This window comes from Periplaneta americana, chromosome 10 (assembly GCF_040183065.1).
Source record: "Periplaneta americana isolate PAMFEO1 chromosome 10, P.americana_PAMFEO1_priV1, whole genome shotgun sequence".
Taxonomy (NCBI): Eukaryota; Metazoa; Arthropoda; class Insecta; order Blattodea; family Blattidae; genus Periplaneta; species Periplaneta americana.
The window spans coordinates 1783334-1800084 of NC_091126.1; the positions used below are offsets into that span (position 1 = coordinate 1783334).

At 35.8% G+C, this 16751-nt stretch overlaps 1 protein-coding gene across 5 annotated transcripts in view; it reads left to right on the plus strand.

Moving 5' to 3' along the window:
* The window catches only part of LOC138707376 (osmotic avoidance abnormal protein 3-like), a 260073-nt gene that overhangs the window by 115935 nt on the left and 127387 nt on the right, over positions 1–16751 (plus strand). For all 5 annotated transcript variants that reach the window (XM_069836695.1, XM_069836699.1, XM_069836697.1 and 2 more), the window contains 3 exons: positions 9765–9920; positions 11190–11475; positions 15344–15598. In XM_069836695.1, coding sequence (XP_069692796.1) covers positions 9765–9920; positions 11190–11475; positions 15344–15598 — 697 coding nt within the window. The remainder of the gene's footprint in view (positions 1–9764; positions 9921–11189; positions 11476–15343; positions 15599–16751) is intronic.

Here is a 16751-nt window from a genome sequence, read left to right on the forward strand (position 1 = left end):
AATTTGTAGAACAAATTATTCTTGGATTTTTGACAACTTTATTAACTATGAAACTCTCGTCACGTGCATTTAGCAATTTTTGCTTGGTTTTTCTTGCCAAGTTATTCCAAGTTCCATGATGTCGACATTTTTCTACAATGTGTTGTACTGTAGAATGTGTTTTATGCACTACGTTACTTATTTTGCTATACGAATAGCCTTTCAGAGCCAGGGGAACAATAACTTTCTTGAAATCGGAACTGAGCTCCTGACGACGTTCCATTGTACACAATTCTGAATGACAGACTAACAGCAAGTGACCACCACTGAAAGACAACCTGTGCGCACTACATGCTTGTTTACCATGCATTTAAACGTAACTACTCCCTCTCCGTAGAGTACAGTATGTGTACAAACAACAATGTTTTTTTAGTTGGTTATTTAACGACGCTGTATCAACTACTAGGTTATTTAGCGTCGATGAAATTGGTGATGACGAGATGGTATTTGGCGAGATAAGGCCGAGGATTCGCCATAAATTACCTGGCATTCACTTTACGTTTGGGGAAACCTCGGAAAAAACCCAACCAGGTAATCAGCCCAAGCGGGGATCGAACCCGCGCCCGAGCGCAACTTCAGACCGGCAGGCAAGCGCCTTAACCGACTGAGCCACGTCGGCGGCTAACAACAACAATGTTACATGAATTTCACGGAAATGTAGTTTTAAATTTTTATGCAAGTAAGTGTATGTAAATTAATTTTATTTATGTCACTGTGTTTGTGTTTAACACATGAAACATTATGCATTTAGTTTTATTGTTATATTTTCAATTTTAAGGTAATTTTAAAGGTTAGTTTAATAATACAAACAATACTGTAGTTCTAAGCCACACAGACAAGATTTTATAGGAGAGTGTATTGAAGGGTTAGAGTCCAATGATATTAGTGCGGTATCATAATTTCTTCGGCGTATAGGCCTACTTAAGTCATTTGTAGAGTAATTTTTATAATACCGGTATTTTAATGTATTTTAATAGTAGCTTCCTCATATGTGTAAGAAGTGAACTGTCACAAAAAGCCATTTTTGTTAAGAGCGTGGCTTTGAACTGTCTCACCCCTTCAATTTCAGAATTTTATTTCCCTCGCGTAATATCGCCATTTTACATTATCGTAAAAGTATTATGAAAAACCGAAAGTCGTTATTAAATTCTTCTGTAGTGAAAAACACTTTTTATTTCAGTAGTAAAAAATCCCTGAAGGGCCAAGTCCGACAAGAAGGCTGCTGGCCTCACGTTCACATGCCGAAGCAGAGGTGGACGATCATCCACCCAGAATGGAGGTATCGTGTGGTTAGCACGATGATCCCCCCGGCCGTTATAGTTGGTTTGCAGTGATTCGTCTGTCGGATGGGGACGTTAAGCCTGGTGGCCCCCTTGGTGCTATTCGACAGGAGTAGGCTATGTGTCGGCACCAGGTTTCCCCTTCTCCTTATCATCATCATCATCACTCATTCCAGACACAACACTTACACATACACTCACCCTAGTACACGACATAACTCTCCACAGATATACATCATGTACAGTGTGACCTGCAGAAGTGGTGTACAACTAGAAAATGGGTCACAGTTCTGCCATCTATCCGTAGTATGCGGAACCCGAATCACTCAAGTGAGGTGGGTGGGCATTGGATAAACACACACACACTTTTAATGTATGTTGACAATAACTCTCCCAGTCCTCTTTTATTATTGACGATAAAACCATTTCTGTAAGCTCCTTTAATCTTTGCAAAGATAAATCTCCTGTCACGTTATTTTCTCTCACTTTGTGTTTCATTTTTTTCCATGCTAATTCGACAGGGGATAAGTCACATATATAAGAAGGAAGTCTCAGTACCAGCCTTTGGTCCAGTGGCGTCTGGTGACCTTTCAGATAGCCGAAGCACTGAATATTATAATTGTTAGGTAAACAATAGTAAACCAAGGGGAAGGCTTGCCTTGATAAAATCACAACTGATAATAATTTAAAAGAATATATATTAAAATAATTAGACCTAATATCAATTTATATTTCTTAAAGCTACCATTAAGCAACATTTGATATAAAATAACAAGCTTCTGGCTTTAAACTCACTCTTGGCACTTCTCACAGCAAGATCAACTACCTCCTCAAAGAACTGTTTCTTCTTCCCGAGTTCTCCTAGTAGTCGCGCTTCAATTGAAATAATTCCAAGATGAGATAGTCTCTCTTCTCCAGTAGAATTTCGAGAGTAGCTTTTGATTCTCTTCAGCGTTGAAAACGACCTTTCTACTGAATACATACTCACAGGAATTCTATGCAGTAATGTCACTAACACATTAAACTGCTGAAAACTTTTATTTTTGCATTGAATTAGTACTCAATAGTTTTGCAAGTTCACTCATGGTTTTTATTTCTAAACTCTTCACTGCTGTACGCTACAATCAGTTAATTTTTCAATCGAATGATGTCGAAAAATTTTCCATATGTATCTATGACACTTTGAAAGCAATTTTCGGGGAATTGGTTAGTATATTGTTCATAGTTTTGAGGTGACAATAAAGTTAAAAATTTCAGTTTGGAATAATCTTGAAATCTTAAATCCCAGTGGTTATCAATATTATCAAACACTTCACAATAATTGCGTTTATAGTTGATATTTTTCCTCTTCGAAGGCTCACCTACTTGAGACACGGTTTCTTGGAAAACCCCTTCATAATCGTCACGTAATGCGGCTAAGGAAAGGCGAGTTTTTTTTTTTTCTGTTGACAGTACAGAATATCACTATCATCTGCTTGGTTCTGTAGGATGTTGTACAACACATCAGTGAAGATAAATATTTTTTCGAATGTATTTAAGAGAAAAACAAATTAATTCTAGTGTTGACTTATTTATATATCAAAGATAAGCAACTGATGGAACCATATATAAATATATTTTATTTTATTGTTCCCGCTTATCGGACCACTATGCCAATGAAACTATTAAACATAATGGAAGATGTCCGGCAGAAATATTTATCAGTAAACAAATTAAAATTAAAAAGAATGTAAAAGGGGTGATGCCGATCCTTGCACATCTCACATCATGCATCATGTGCAGTCAGTCACTCAGCTGGTACCATTTCCTTTAAAGTTGGTTGTAACTTGGCTGTTGCGATCTCCCCCTTGCCACTGTTCACATATTCAATCCAGCACTGCGTCCTGAAATAAATACTGTACATACATACATACAGTGGTGATGACAGAAGATACCTATAGTGTAGACAAGGAAAACAATACAGAATTTTAAGATATGTGTCGGAAACATGTACTCTTAAGGTAGGTGAGCCAAAGGTGGCCAGGTTTAAGCTTAAATTTTTTTTTATAATTTTCTGGTGTGAGAAAAATTCCTGAAAATAATTATTAGCAGGGAACAGATTTATATGGACTAAAAATATATGAAATATGTAAATATATATGTAGTTATTTTTACCAAAATATGGAATTAAATATGGATTTTTACCAAAATATGGAATTAAATATGGACTTAAAATTATAAAAAAATGACTATGTACGTTAAATATTGGTACATTTTAATCAAACTAAACAAAAAATATAATGGACGTACCTTATCTTCCAATGTAGTTTCAACAAAACACAATTTTTATTGTCTGTTACCATAACAATAGGTTACAAACATTTCTTTCAATTGCTGAAAAGTGAATCTTCTTCTATTGTCTCTGAGGATAGATTTATACTGACTAAAAGAGCGTTCGACGTCACAAGAAGTAACTGGTACATAATTCAATTTCACAATGTCTGCTGGGGATAAGTCCAAGTTAATCTTCACTGTTGATTCACCACTCATCACAGCAACAACCTTTTGTAGTTCTTCATATCCAGGGTTTTTTGAAAGTACAGTGTCCACCTTAGCTCTTACTGCATCTGCAACTTTACCTCTACCACGATTCAGTTGTTCCACAGTACTATTTATAATTTCAAAACTTTCAGATAGTGAAAGGTGCCTATTTTGGAGACTTTTGAGCGTTTTTATGATGCATGAAAATGTATGCTGAATGTGAGCTAAGTCATTCTTCACACTTATGTCACAGGTAACTGTTTTCGCAGTATCAATTGAGACTGCATCTTCAGAGTCCAATGCAAGGAGAACATTGTTAATAGAGTCTATATGTTCGGCATAATATTCAACTGCTTCTAGCCATGTACCCCATCTAGTTAAAATTGGCTTTGGTGGCAATGGAATTTCAGGGTACATTTCTTTCAACACGTTAACTCTACTGGGAGCTTTGAGAAATACTTTTTTCACTGATGAAATCAACAAATCTACTTTAGGGAAATTGTCTCTGACCACTTCTGCCACACGATGAAATGCATGCGCCACACAAGTAAAATGAGTCAATTTAGGATATACAACAGATAATGCTTGTCCAGCTTTGACCATATAAGGGGCAGCATCGCTAATAAAGAATAACACATTATCGTACATAATACCCTTTGGCCACAGGATACCCATAGCTTCGTTGAACAGTTTAACTATAGTTTTGTTATTGCACTTTTCTAGAACATCACAATGTAAAAGAATTCGTTCAGAATATTGTTCACTTAACAAACCGATAACTACATTACCAACAAGTCTACCTTCTTTGTCGGGAGTCTCATCAATGGAAACCCAAATTGAACTATCTTTAATTTCATCTCTTATCTTCTGTATTGTCTCATCGTAGATGGATGGAGCATACGTCTTCCTAAGTGTTGACTCATCCGGGATTGTATGTTGAGTATATTTTTCAAGGAATTCCCTGAAGACCTTATTCTTTAGTTTGTAGAGGGGAATATCAGCAGAGATGAGAGAACGGCACAGGTCGATGTTAAACTCAGATCTTACATTCGATGTTGTTGGTTGTGTTAAAAACAATTGTCTCTGCTTGGAATTTAGTTGTTTGTTGGCCTGATGTTTACTAGTTGTAATGTGTTGTTGCACCAGGAACTTTTGTGTAGATGATACTGCACACTGACACAAATTACAAAATAATATTTTATTGTCAGTTGATAAACCATCTTCTTTAAATTCTGAAATGTAACTTGTTAGTTTTGATTTTAAATTGACTGAATGACGTACTTTTGGCATATTTACCGTCTTTATAGTATGATTTACAAAACTGAACCTATGTGTACTCTGACTGGCATTTAACTGTTGAGCTGCACAACTGAAGTCTGTTAAAAATTTTAAATTAAATTAATACAGTTTTGTAACTTACTTTCCCATTGTTGATAGGACTGCTAATTTTCAAATAACTCTGATGTTAAAGGGATTACTGAACATGTGTTTAAATCTCTATTGTTGAAATGTCTTTTTAAAAGTTAATGGAATTTTGTTTTGTTTTATTGTTAAACCTAATATAATATGGACTGTTTTATATGAAATATGGAAAATATATGGAAATTAACGAAAATATGTACTAAACTCTAAAATATGGAAAAATATGGAAAATAAAAGTAGGATTTTTCAACCCTACACATTGTGAAACATAAAGATAATGCAAAATATAAATTATATTAGCTTTATAAGTAAATATGTATTTACATATAAATCCTTTCCCTGATTATTAGTATCCCTGTTACTATTATTAACAACAATTTAATGTGTTTTTTTTTTTAATTTTTGTAAACGTTGATATTATTATTATAAATTAAAATATTATATACAAAGGGCGGGCCACCTTGAGTGTAGATGAACCAAAGTGGCCTCTCTATTTAAAATTGCTTTAAATTATTTTCCAGGTTCTGAAGAAAACCTAAACTTATTCTGTAGGAAATTCTATGTATTATTGCTAACAAACACATTTTTTGTTAATTTCACCACCTTGCCAGACTGCTGATGGTGAACAGGAAAGAAAAAGAGGATAATCTGGGGCATGAAGTATTGCTATTGTCAGGGATCACCTGTATTTACCCCTAATTTTTAACAGTCTTCCGACTCCTGTGTTTCCCTTCTCTTCGAGCCTTTCTCTCCCATATTTTTGCGTAATGTAAAAATATATTTGAAACATTTAATTTTTACGTGATTGAAGGTGATTTATATGATGAATTCTGTTGTTCCAGAGATGCTCTGAAATATGCAGTCTCTGTAGAAGGCAATTCTTGCCAGAAATAGTTTCAGGCCTCACTAGTTTAAAATCAAAGAATGTTAGAGTTACAAACTAAAAAAAAAAATAGTGAGATGTGTTGTGAGCATACCAGGCAGCAAAGCGTTTCCTCTTATGACCAGTAAGTGAACAGAGCACAACACATCTAATCAAATCAGAACTCCAATCACAGTCAACTTAAACTACTCATGTAGGGAATTTTTAAAATTTGTTTGAAAGTATTACATGAGGAAAAAGTCTCAAAATAGTCTTAATTTAATTAAACCTACCTGCCAAAATGCAGAATAAAGTTATTTTAGTACCGCTAACTGAATTGAATAATTTGTCAATTTTCTGTGTGAAATACTGTAGACCACTTAGTCTCCAGTATTTTCTTCAAAAATAGTTGGCAACCCTAAATATTGTTAGTTGCAAAATCAGCCTCATTTGAAGGGACATACTAGAATTAAGTTCAGTAGGTGTATCAACTTCGTCGTGTTCATCCCGTCATTGATTTATAACCAAGTTGACGACTAGAAAATCTGTCAGGATCATAACATTCCTCTTCTCCAGTCACAATCTGTTACATCTCCATTGTCACATGGTGGCTCAATATAAATATCAATTTTCCCAACATTTTCGTCTTCCGTTACTTTGTTCATTTGTTCAAGTATCTCATCTGTTGTCAACCCTGACCTGGAATTGTAAAATAAATGATACGTGAAAAAGAAAGGGAAATCTGTTGAGTGTGAGAAGCAGACTTCTTATTGCAAATCAAGCTAGCTTTCAGGTATAACTCCCTGTAAAGTTGATTTGTATAATTTCGAGGGAAAAATTGTTCCAGGGCCGGGTATCGAAACCAGGACCTTTGGTTTAACGTACCAACGCTCTACCAACTGAGCTACCCGGGAACTCTACCAGACATCGATCCAATTTTTCCCTCTATATCCACAGACCTCAAAGTGGGCTGACAACCATCAAGCAACCAATGTTGAGTGCACACTAACTCTGTGTGACTTAAATTGTGGTTTTCTGTTAACGAACAGTGATTGGATCGATGTCTGGTAGAGTTCCCGGGTAGCTCAGTTGGTAGAGCATTGGTACGTTAAACCAAAGTTCCCGGGTTCGATACCCGGCCCCGGAACAATTTTTCCCTCGAAATTATACAGACTTCGTATGGAATAAATATGAGACAAAGACAATAAAAATTAATTATTTTCATATTATTACGGTACTAATGTAAAACTCTGGTAAAACAAACCAGTACGGTACCACGACTGAACTACTAAAGAATCGAACCCAGATTAGTTGACAGCAGTATATTACAACAAGAACAATAAACTGTTGATAGTTTTTGTGTCTTAGAGTGTAGTGTTTTGAATGCTCATACATGTTCTGGTATGATAATTGTCGTTTTTGTGCAAAATATAGTTTATAATGTTGAATAGTTGTGCTTTATTAATAAGTATCCCTTCGTGATATTAACAATAATATATAGAGTCAAGAAATAAAATTGAAAACAGTAGCGGTACGTACATTTTTTTCGACTGCAACATTTGTTAGTCAACAGTTTAAACCCTTAGTGGACAATATGCTAAATATGCTATTAGAAATGAAATTGTACTAACCTTCTAGGTGTTTAACTTGAGAATGCAATTGTTCCCATTGTTCACAATGCATTCATATAGCAATTTAAAATATTTTGAAATAATTACTGCAAGTGGGTCGTTAACGATCACATGGGCTGATATGGGTCTAAAGAGATCACTATTCTAGCACTAGCACTGGACACATTATTTGAAAAGTCCAAATGACAGTATACAGATAAGAACAAAGAACGTATCAGATGAGTCCTATTCATACCATAAAAACTAATATGGAGGTGTAACCAAATCATTTGATGAGGCCTGTAGATACTGTAGATTCTGATTTGTTTTTTACGAAACACAAAAATGCCTTATAAAATGTACTTTCACTCTTATGTCGCAGAAACACATATATTTCGCATTTTGTATACAATTCCGCATTTTATCGCGGATTAAAGACTACACTAATACACTTAACATGCTTTTAAATATAAAATTACATACTTGAACGGAATTTGGGCATATTTCACATTTGTTGTAATTGCGAGAATCTACCATCGCTAGTATTAAGTTAAAGAGTGAAATTAATACATCCGACAGACATTGCTACCACTATCTTGTAGAAGTTTCAGATGGAAAGGAAGGAGAAGATGAAAGAGTAAATCATGGAATCGCCCTGCATATGAGGAAGCTGTACACATTTAACCTGTTCCTGTACTTCCTAATGGAAATACTTTAATTTTATTAAAGAACAAAAATTGTAGGAAATATTTAATTTTCGTTTACAAAATGTAAGAAATAGGTATTACTTTTCTCTCATTATGCTGAGCGCATTATTTTTCTAAAATCTAAGTACTTAATTTTATGAAATGTTAATAAATCCCAATCATTTTTTCAAAACTTAATAGATGAATTTTTTTAAATAGGGCTCACATAAACTTAAGGTTCACAGTAGGTTAGATTATAATGATCACTTTGAAAGGAGAGATATTTATATTCTTACCATTAACGTCTTGGTAACCATATCAGCTCTGGCTTGGGACTAGTTCACTAAGTAAGTTAATGTGGGTACTGGAATTTCAAGAGACACAAAACAACGAAACTCCAAAGAGTCCAGGATTCTAATAATGTGTTACTTGCTTAGAAAAGCTAATGAACTTATGATAGTGTAAATAAAGTTATGGAGACATCCCTTAAGTTCCACTCACAAAGGACAGTTATGCATATTCTGCTACAGTTGCTGGGCAGCTTGAAATACAGGGTTAATACTAAATGCCGTCTTCGAAGACCAGGGCGTAATAGACCACATCAAAACATGCATAAATAAGATAGAATCCAATTCTGTATCTTGCAATTTTTTCCAAATGTCATTTAATGGGGCAAGTATTATTTATGTGGGAAACACTCGAGTATGCATGGGCTTAAGCTCAGGCTGTCCCGCACTTCCAAATTGCACTTTTGTCACTCCAAGCATTGCATACATAGATTTGCTAGGATTTAGTTCAGTGCCGGACAAAGGATAAGTTGCTTGAGTTGTGCAGCTGCTTACCTTACTTCACTACTTTGTAACAACAGTTTAAACTGTGACATTGCACAGAGAACACACAGTACCTACAGTACTGGAAAACAAACCAGCTGCAGTTCTTGCTCTGAAACCAAGAAATCCGACCTTTTCAGGGACAGGTACATGTCGCACACATCACATCGTTGTTGTGTTCTTGACATTTAACTCCAATTACTACCGGTACGTGCTATGGATCAAAAGTAACTATTACCCCATTTGACTTCTGGGTCTTGCTTCTAATATCTCCAAAACACCAATCATCATAACATGACGAATTTCATAGCCACAAAATCCTGTCGAAGACGACATTTAGTATAATAGAGCAGCTTGATCTGCACTTAATCGTTGATTGATTAATACGATTGAATCTTTCTGTAAGTTAATATTACTTTTATTTATCAACAAATTTTATATCTAGCTTAAAGAACTAGCATGTGGAAAGTTGAGTGTTCGGTGTAATGATCCTTGATAATAACTGTTTGTTGCAGTGTGTGGTGTTCATGGACAATGCTCACTGTTCCTGCTCCATGGTGAATCCAAACGACAGCTCTGCTCCGCCTAAGAGCTTCACTTTTGATGGAGTGTACCATGTTACTTCCACCACAGAGCAAATCTACAATGAGATTGCTTATCCATTAGTGGAGGTAACATAATATGAAAGAAATATTTTATATTTTTACTTTAAGAATTATATACTGTATATTTACAAAATGTTATCATAAAAGATGTGCAGCCAAGACCAGAAAATGAGAGATTCAACCTGCCTATGACTGCTAGCCGTGATTTATGATTATCACGGAACACTCAATCTTGAAGAAGGATGTGTAGCGCAGTCCTTACATTGATCCAACAAGGCATGTGTAATTGCTTACGGTATAACGTACCTGGGATCATCTTTTGTGATTCCAAATTATTTTTATTAAATAAATATCTATTGTGGACACTAATATAAATTAACAATTTTACTTTGAAAGAGTAACACTTTTTCAGAGTAAACCTATTCATTTTCATTGCAAATTATGTAACTTCAACTACTGGTACATACCTGTATCTCTTTTCTAAACTCCTTTCCGAAACCAAACCTATTTATTTTCATTGGAAACAGTGTAACTTCAGTAGAAATTAGAAAAAGAATAAGACAAAATTCCTTCACTGGAAGTAGCGGTACTGGTACTGGTATCTATATGCATCCCTTTCATTTTCGAATGTTCTTAGCAGAAATCTGCACTGGTGACAGTTGGTTGACTGTCCTGTTCTTCATTCTTGAACTGTAGGCACATCTTTTGCGTTTTTGATTTTCAGTTGCATCCTCTGTTGTCTACGAGATTAATGAGGGTTTCAGATTCATCTCATTGTAGACCCCGAAGGCTCTCACTCCACGACACTGAGTGACAGTAGAGGATGTGCTGGCCGCTTTTTGTACTCATCTCTGTTTGAGGCTGAGTAAATTCCATGACCATGGTGCAAGTAAAAGAATGAAATCAATGGGAAAACATGTGACCAGAATTGAATCCTTTTCTTTAGGATATCTCCACAATTGTATCGTAAAGGACTGATTTTGATAGAACTTCTTAGAAACAATGGATTTCAGTATCACTGCATATTATAAGAACATTTGAAAATAGTATATTGTTGTAAACCACGTAAATTCATTACTGATACTGGTATTTTAGAAAGACCATAAGAAAATAAAATGATTAATGGCATATAACCTACCTGGGGTATCTTATGATCCCAAGTTGAAATTTGCGAAATAGAATGATATAAAATATGTTAGAATAATAAATCTCGGTAATACAAAGTAAACAGTGAATGGTAGACTGAGGAGTTAGAATATGGGTCCACAGCGAGAGAGAGGAGAGAGAATGTGTGTGTCTCATGCATTTAAAAATAAATTTTGTCTCCATCTACAGGGTGTGCTAGAGGGATACAACAGCACTGTGTTTGCTTATGGACAAACAGGATGTGGCAAAAGTTTCACGATGCAGGGGATTACAGACCCATCCTCGCAAAGAGGTATCATCCCTAGAGCTTTCGAACATATTTTCGAGGCTGTGTCTGTGGCAGAAGGAACAAAGTACTTGGTATTAGCGTCATACCTTGAAATCTATAACGAAGAAATTAGAGATCTTCTTGGCCTGGACGTGAAGAGGAAATTAGATTTGAAGGAGCATGCAGACAAAGGAGTATACGTCCAAGGTATGTAACTAAACATCAAGATAAGCACTCAATTGTTTTCTGGTATTTAATTCTCTGTTAGGTGTGTGTCACCCAATGAATTTTGTTTGGTTGATATTGCTGTTTGGAAAGGGGTGTGTTTACGAGGCTCCAGTTTACCACATAGGTCAGAATTATTTAGTTTCCAGCTTTGAAGTGTCACTGTCAGCTGCCTTTCTACACTCCAATCTTTGTTTTACTTAACGACGCTCACAATTGCTGAAGTTATAGCGGCATCGCCAGTGTGCCGAAATTTTGTCCCGCAGTTCTTTTACATGCCAGTAAATCTACTGACATGAGCCTGTCGCATTTAAGCACACTTAAATGCCATCGACCTGGCCCGGGATCGAACCCACAACCTCGGGCATAGAAGGCCAGCGCTATACCAACTATGCCAACCAGGCCGACGCCAATCTTCGTTGTACTGTTGTATTTGGTAAGTTCTTATGTTACTTGAAATGAATTTCAGTTATTACACACATGTACGAATGTGGTTCATAATAAAGGAACATTCTATTGTTATTAGTAATGAAGTACAGTAGGCTATATTCAATTAGGCTGCCAGTTTATAAACCATGACTTCTTTTTATATTAAATGTAACGGGATTATTATGTTTTTTTTTTTTTTTTAGATATGTCCGTACAAAAGAAAAGGAAAGTCAGACACCGGAGTACTTTGGATGAGAGTGAAGAAGAGAGGCCTTCAGCAGAGGACGATTCTGATGTTGAAGAGAATCTTGTAATAATCAGTGATCACAATTCAGGCTCAGAGGAAGAATTTTCTGAAGAGGATGTAGCTGCAGAAAATGATGATCATTATTTCTTTGGGATGGACGGAAAAACAGAATGGCAGAAGAAGAAACCTATACCGTAACTAATATTCGTACACAAGCCCACAACATAATAACCAATCATGTGATCCAAAGAGAAAAGCCAGCAATGTGAACTCGGAAATTGAATTGTTAGATATATTTATTGATAAAAATGTGATCAAAATAATTACTAATTATTTTAATAATATTTACATTGGAACAATTCGCAATATAAGTAATTGATTAACATGATTTTTACCACTGGGAAAGTAATGACTGTTTTCTGTCAATTTCTATATGTAGAAACCGAATATGATTTTTTAAATTAGCCTATTGGGTCTAAGTTTTTATTTACATTCGATTCCCCACTATGGTAAAATATTATCGTGCACAATAAATACAAAGACATTGTTACTTATATTTTGTAGAATAAAACAAAACAATTATTTATTTATTTATTTATTTATTTATTTATTTATTTATTTATTTGTTTGTTTGTTTGTTTGTTTGTTTGTTTGTTTGTTTGTTTGTTTGCTTGTTTGCTTGTTTGTTTGTTTGCTTGTTTGTTTACCGGTATGTATGTAATCCTATATACGAGGGGGATCCAGGAAATAACGACCGTTTTGTTGTAATAATTAAAAAAAATATATTTATTTGAAAAAACAAAGTCTGTTACATAACTGAAGCTTCCTTTACTTCTCTACATAATCACCGCCTACATTTAAACATTTGTCGTATCTGTTCACTAGCTTTAGAATTCCCATGTTATACTCCTCTGCCGCCAGTTCATTAAGCCAGGTGTTCACTGTCTTCTTCAACTCTTCATCACTTCCAAAACGCGTACCACCCAGAAAGTCTTTCAGCTTAGTGAAAAGGTGAAAATCGCTAGGAGCAAGGTCTGGACTATAGGGCGGATGATCAAAGATTTCCCAACCGAATTGATCCAGCAATTCTCGAGTTGAAGCAGCAGTGTGCGGGCGGGCACAGATTTTGTGGTATCCAAGATGTTGCGACACAATTTCACCAAGCAAAGAAGGAGAAATGTCAGGAAAGGCAATATGCAATTCGTCGAGTGATGTGCGCCTGTCATGCAAGATTCTGTCGTTCACTTTAGTCTTCAGGTCTTCTGTGATGAGTGATGGGCATCTGGGTCGAGTTTCATCGTGGACATTTGTTCGCCCATTGTTGAACATTTCGCACCATTTTCTCACATTTCTTTCATTCATTACAGTATCACCATACACTTCTTTCAATTGCCGGTAAATTTCTGCAGGTTTCAAATGTCGGGCATTCAAAAATCGAATCACACTCCTCACCTCACAGTCGGCGGGATTATCAATCATGTCGTTCATTTTGAAGTAACACAAAATGCACAATGGCGACTTGTTGCAACAAGTACTCTCAACATTATGAGAACACATGTTAAGGAAGCCAGTTGACCTTCAAACAAGGAAGGGGAGTCAGCTGCACGGCGGGTATGCGCGAATGGTCATTATTTCCTGGATCCCCCTCGTATCTTGGTAGAGTTAAGGCCATGAGGCCTTCTCTTCCACACTACCAGAAGTGAAATGCAGTTTAAAACATAATTCTTACACTTTGTACTTGCTGGGTTCTCTAATCCCTAAACCTATTGTGTGTCATGTACGAGGTAAGTAGAATTTTATTACCAGATGTCCCTTGCTTGGGATGGGAGCGCCATAGCAGAAGAACTAAATTCTTTTTTATTGAAAATATGTGTTAACTTAAAATATAAATATACTGTTACTAATAAACATGTTATTGCTTCTTTTAAAATTGTTTTTGGCACAAATTCCATTTAGAGATTTGGTTCATTGACTCAGTCTAGTGCTGTTGTTCTTCGAAACAAGACAGTAGTGTCTTATTGTTAGTCAGTGCAGTGATTTTATTTCTGTACTTAACATGGATAAAGTAACAGACATCGGAGTTGTCGTCCAAATAATTCTTGTTATGTTTGTGGAAAGTTCACACCAAAATCCCAAATGAAAAAAATTATAAAATTACTGAAACAGCTTACTTTCACAACTCTGGTTGCAAAATTGATGATCAAGATAAGAAGTGGTCTCCAGACATTAAACAGTGAGAAACTGTAAAGGAATGCAACATGAAGCACACAAGTGTTCTCCTGCTCCCTCTGCACATAAAATTGGGATTAATGAAACAGTTTTTCAAAGAATTGAATAGAGAAGTCTGTGGTTTTTGTTACCTGCAGAAATTCCCAGTTTAACATGTGCAAAGTTAAAGGGACGTATTTTCTTTGGCCCAGGTAAGGATGCTTTTAAAAGTAAGTAAGGCAGCCTGGTGAGCTGTAGGATGTCTTCCATTCACACTGAGAGTTTTGTGCTATTAGTAATGAACAGGGAGAGCATCTTCATCAGAACATAGCCACAATGGAAAAACATTATCCTGCAATATTGGGGGGATTATTGCTGGTTTCTGAAGAGGGACTATAATTCTGACTACAAGAGAAAGCCACCAAGTAGCCAACATTTTTAGTACTTATGCAGGTATGAGTTACATTATTTTTTTCTATTGCTAATATTTTAAGCAGTTCATATAAATTCATTTTATTGCTATTTTGACTAACAACTAACTTTCATTGTCGTTAAAACACACACAAATGAAAAGAAAAATTCAGTTGACATTTAAATTAAGTAAAAATTGCATAATTTTATTTTGATTTAATTTTTCTTGAGATATCTTATGAACTAAGCCTACTTATGGCTTTCCACATTCAAAATTACAGTTGTGCAGTTTATTTAAGTTAAGTTTAACAATGCAAAAAATAATAATTTTTCCGAATTATTTGAACCCCCAAGAAAATTGGTCACGAGCAGCCGTGGCATGTTTCAAAGCAGGCAATGCATTAGACAACAGATGTGACAGATACTGATTGGGATAAAACCCACTGATCCGGAGTTGTGCTCTGGTGTGGGCCAATTACATGGTTGGCGAATGTCATGTGGTGGATCCTCAGCCATCTCGTTATCACTAGGTAACTTGTGATTGTATTGTTCTAGATTTGTCCATGCATCCTGTTCAGAGTGTGGCAGACTGCGAGCAGCTCATGGAAAGAGGCTGGAAGAACAGATCCACAGGCGCCACCTTGATGAATGCCGACTCGTCCAGATCTCACTCCATATTCAGCATCAGCCTGGAGATGATGCCGCTCTGTGCTCTTGAAGACGAAAACTTCGCTGAAGGCAGTGAACACATTCGAAGGGGAAAGCTAAACCTTGTGGATCTTGCTGGCAGTGAACGGCAGGCTAAAACAGGTCAGTATCAGTACTTTACAAACCTCAGATTGAACGAACTGAGAAGAAATTGGCCTCCCTCCATAAGCTAGAAGGTTGAGTTCATTGTAGACGAGTTTGTGTGAAAACGATGCTATTAGGGCTACTGAAAAAGCATAATATGTTACCTTATATTATGTCCTTAACGAATTGACAGATTCAGGGATAAGGACATTACTTGATATTTATCACTTTGATCAAAATACACCGAAGTCCCTCGGGTGTAACACCATTGCCCTTGGTATAAACATCTTCAATACGCCCTTGATATGTAAATTACTGTTCATTTTGTTGTGTGGCAATACTGTAATGACAATTTGAATCTGTGCTCACCTATTCTCGGTATCCCATGTTTCTCAAGTACTGGTACTGTATGCGGAATTATCTCGTTCTAAGTGTATTGTTCATACTGATTCAAGATTAATAGCTCATTGCGTGTTTCACTCTCTCTCTTTTTTTTTTTTCTTTTTTTACTGTTGTTCCCATTTCTGCTTCTCGCATTTCTAGTATGTGCCTCACATATAGTCTAGGTTTTATTTTAATAATCTATGACCATGAAGAGAGGTGAATATATCTTACAAAATTCATGTGGCAGTCCATTGTGGTAACATTCTGCCATGTTTGTAGTTCGTGGAGTTCAAAATTATGGTGCTTCAGCCCATAATTCAGGGGGGAAGGTTGATATTTCAGTATAGTTTTCCAGGATATCTTGAGAAAATTCATAACATTCTCTAAAGGAGGAGGGGGGGGTCTCATATTACTTCTGCAAAAGCGTCTGATACCTCAGCTCCTGGTAAGTAAGAAGAAACTAAAAACAATAAAAGTTTTTAACGACGTTTTATTTCGGTGCTCCTGATTTGAAATAGGTCCGGTACTATTTCCTTTAATTTTCCTAAGTCAACTTTGTCCTAAGTAGAATTTGTACATTTGTAACCTTAATGCTGGAAAAATTAATTTTGGCAGCATTGTGTCATGTTATTTCATAACCTAACAAATGCTTTGAAATCCACATAATTATTTGTATACATAATTTCTTTAGGAAGTACACCTTTTATGTTTGAGTATTAGCATTTGGCAAGAAAACAAGTAGGCCTAACCACAGGAATATTGAAAGCATTAACACACGAATGTATGA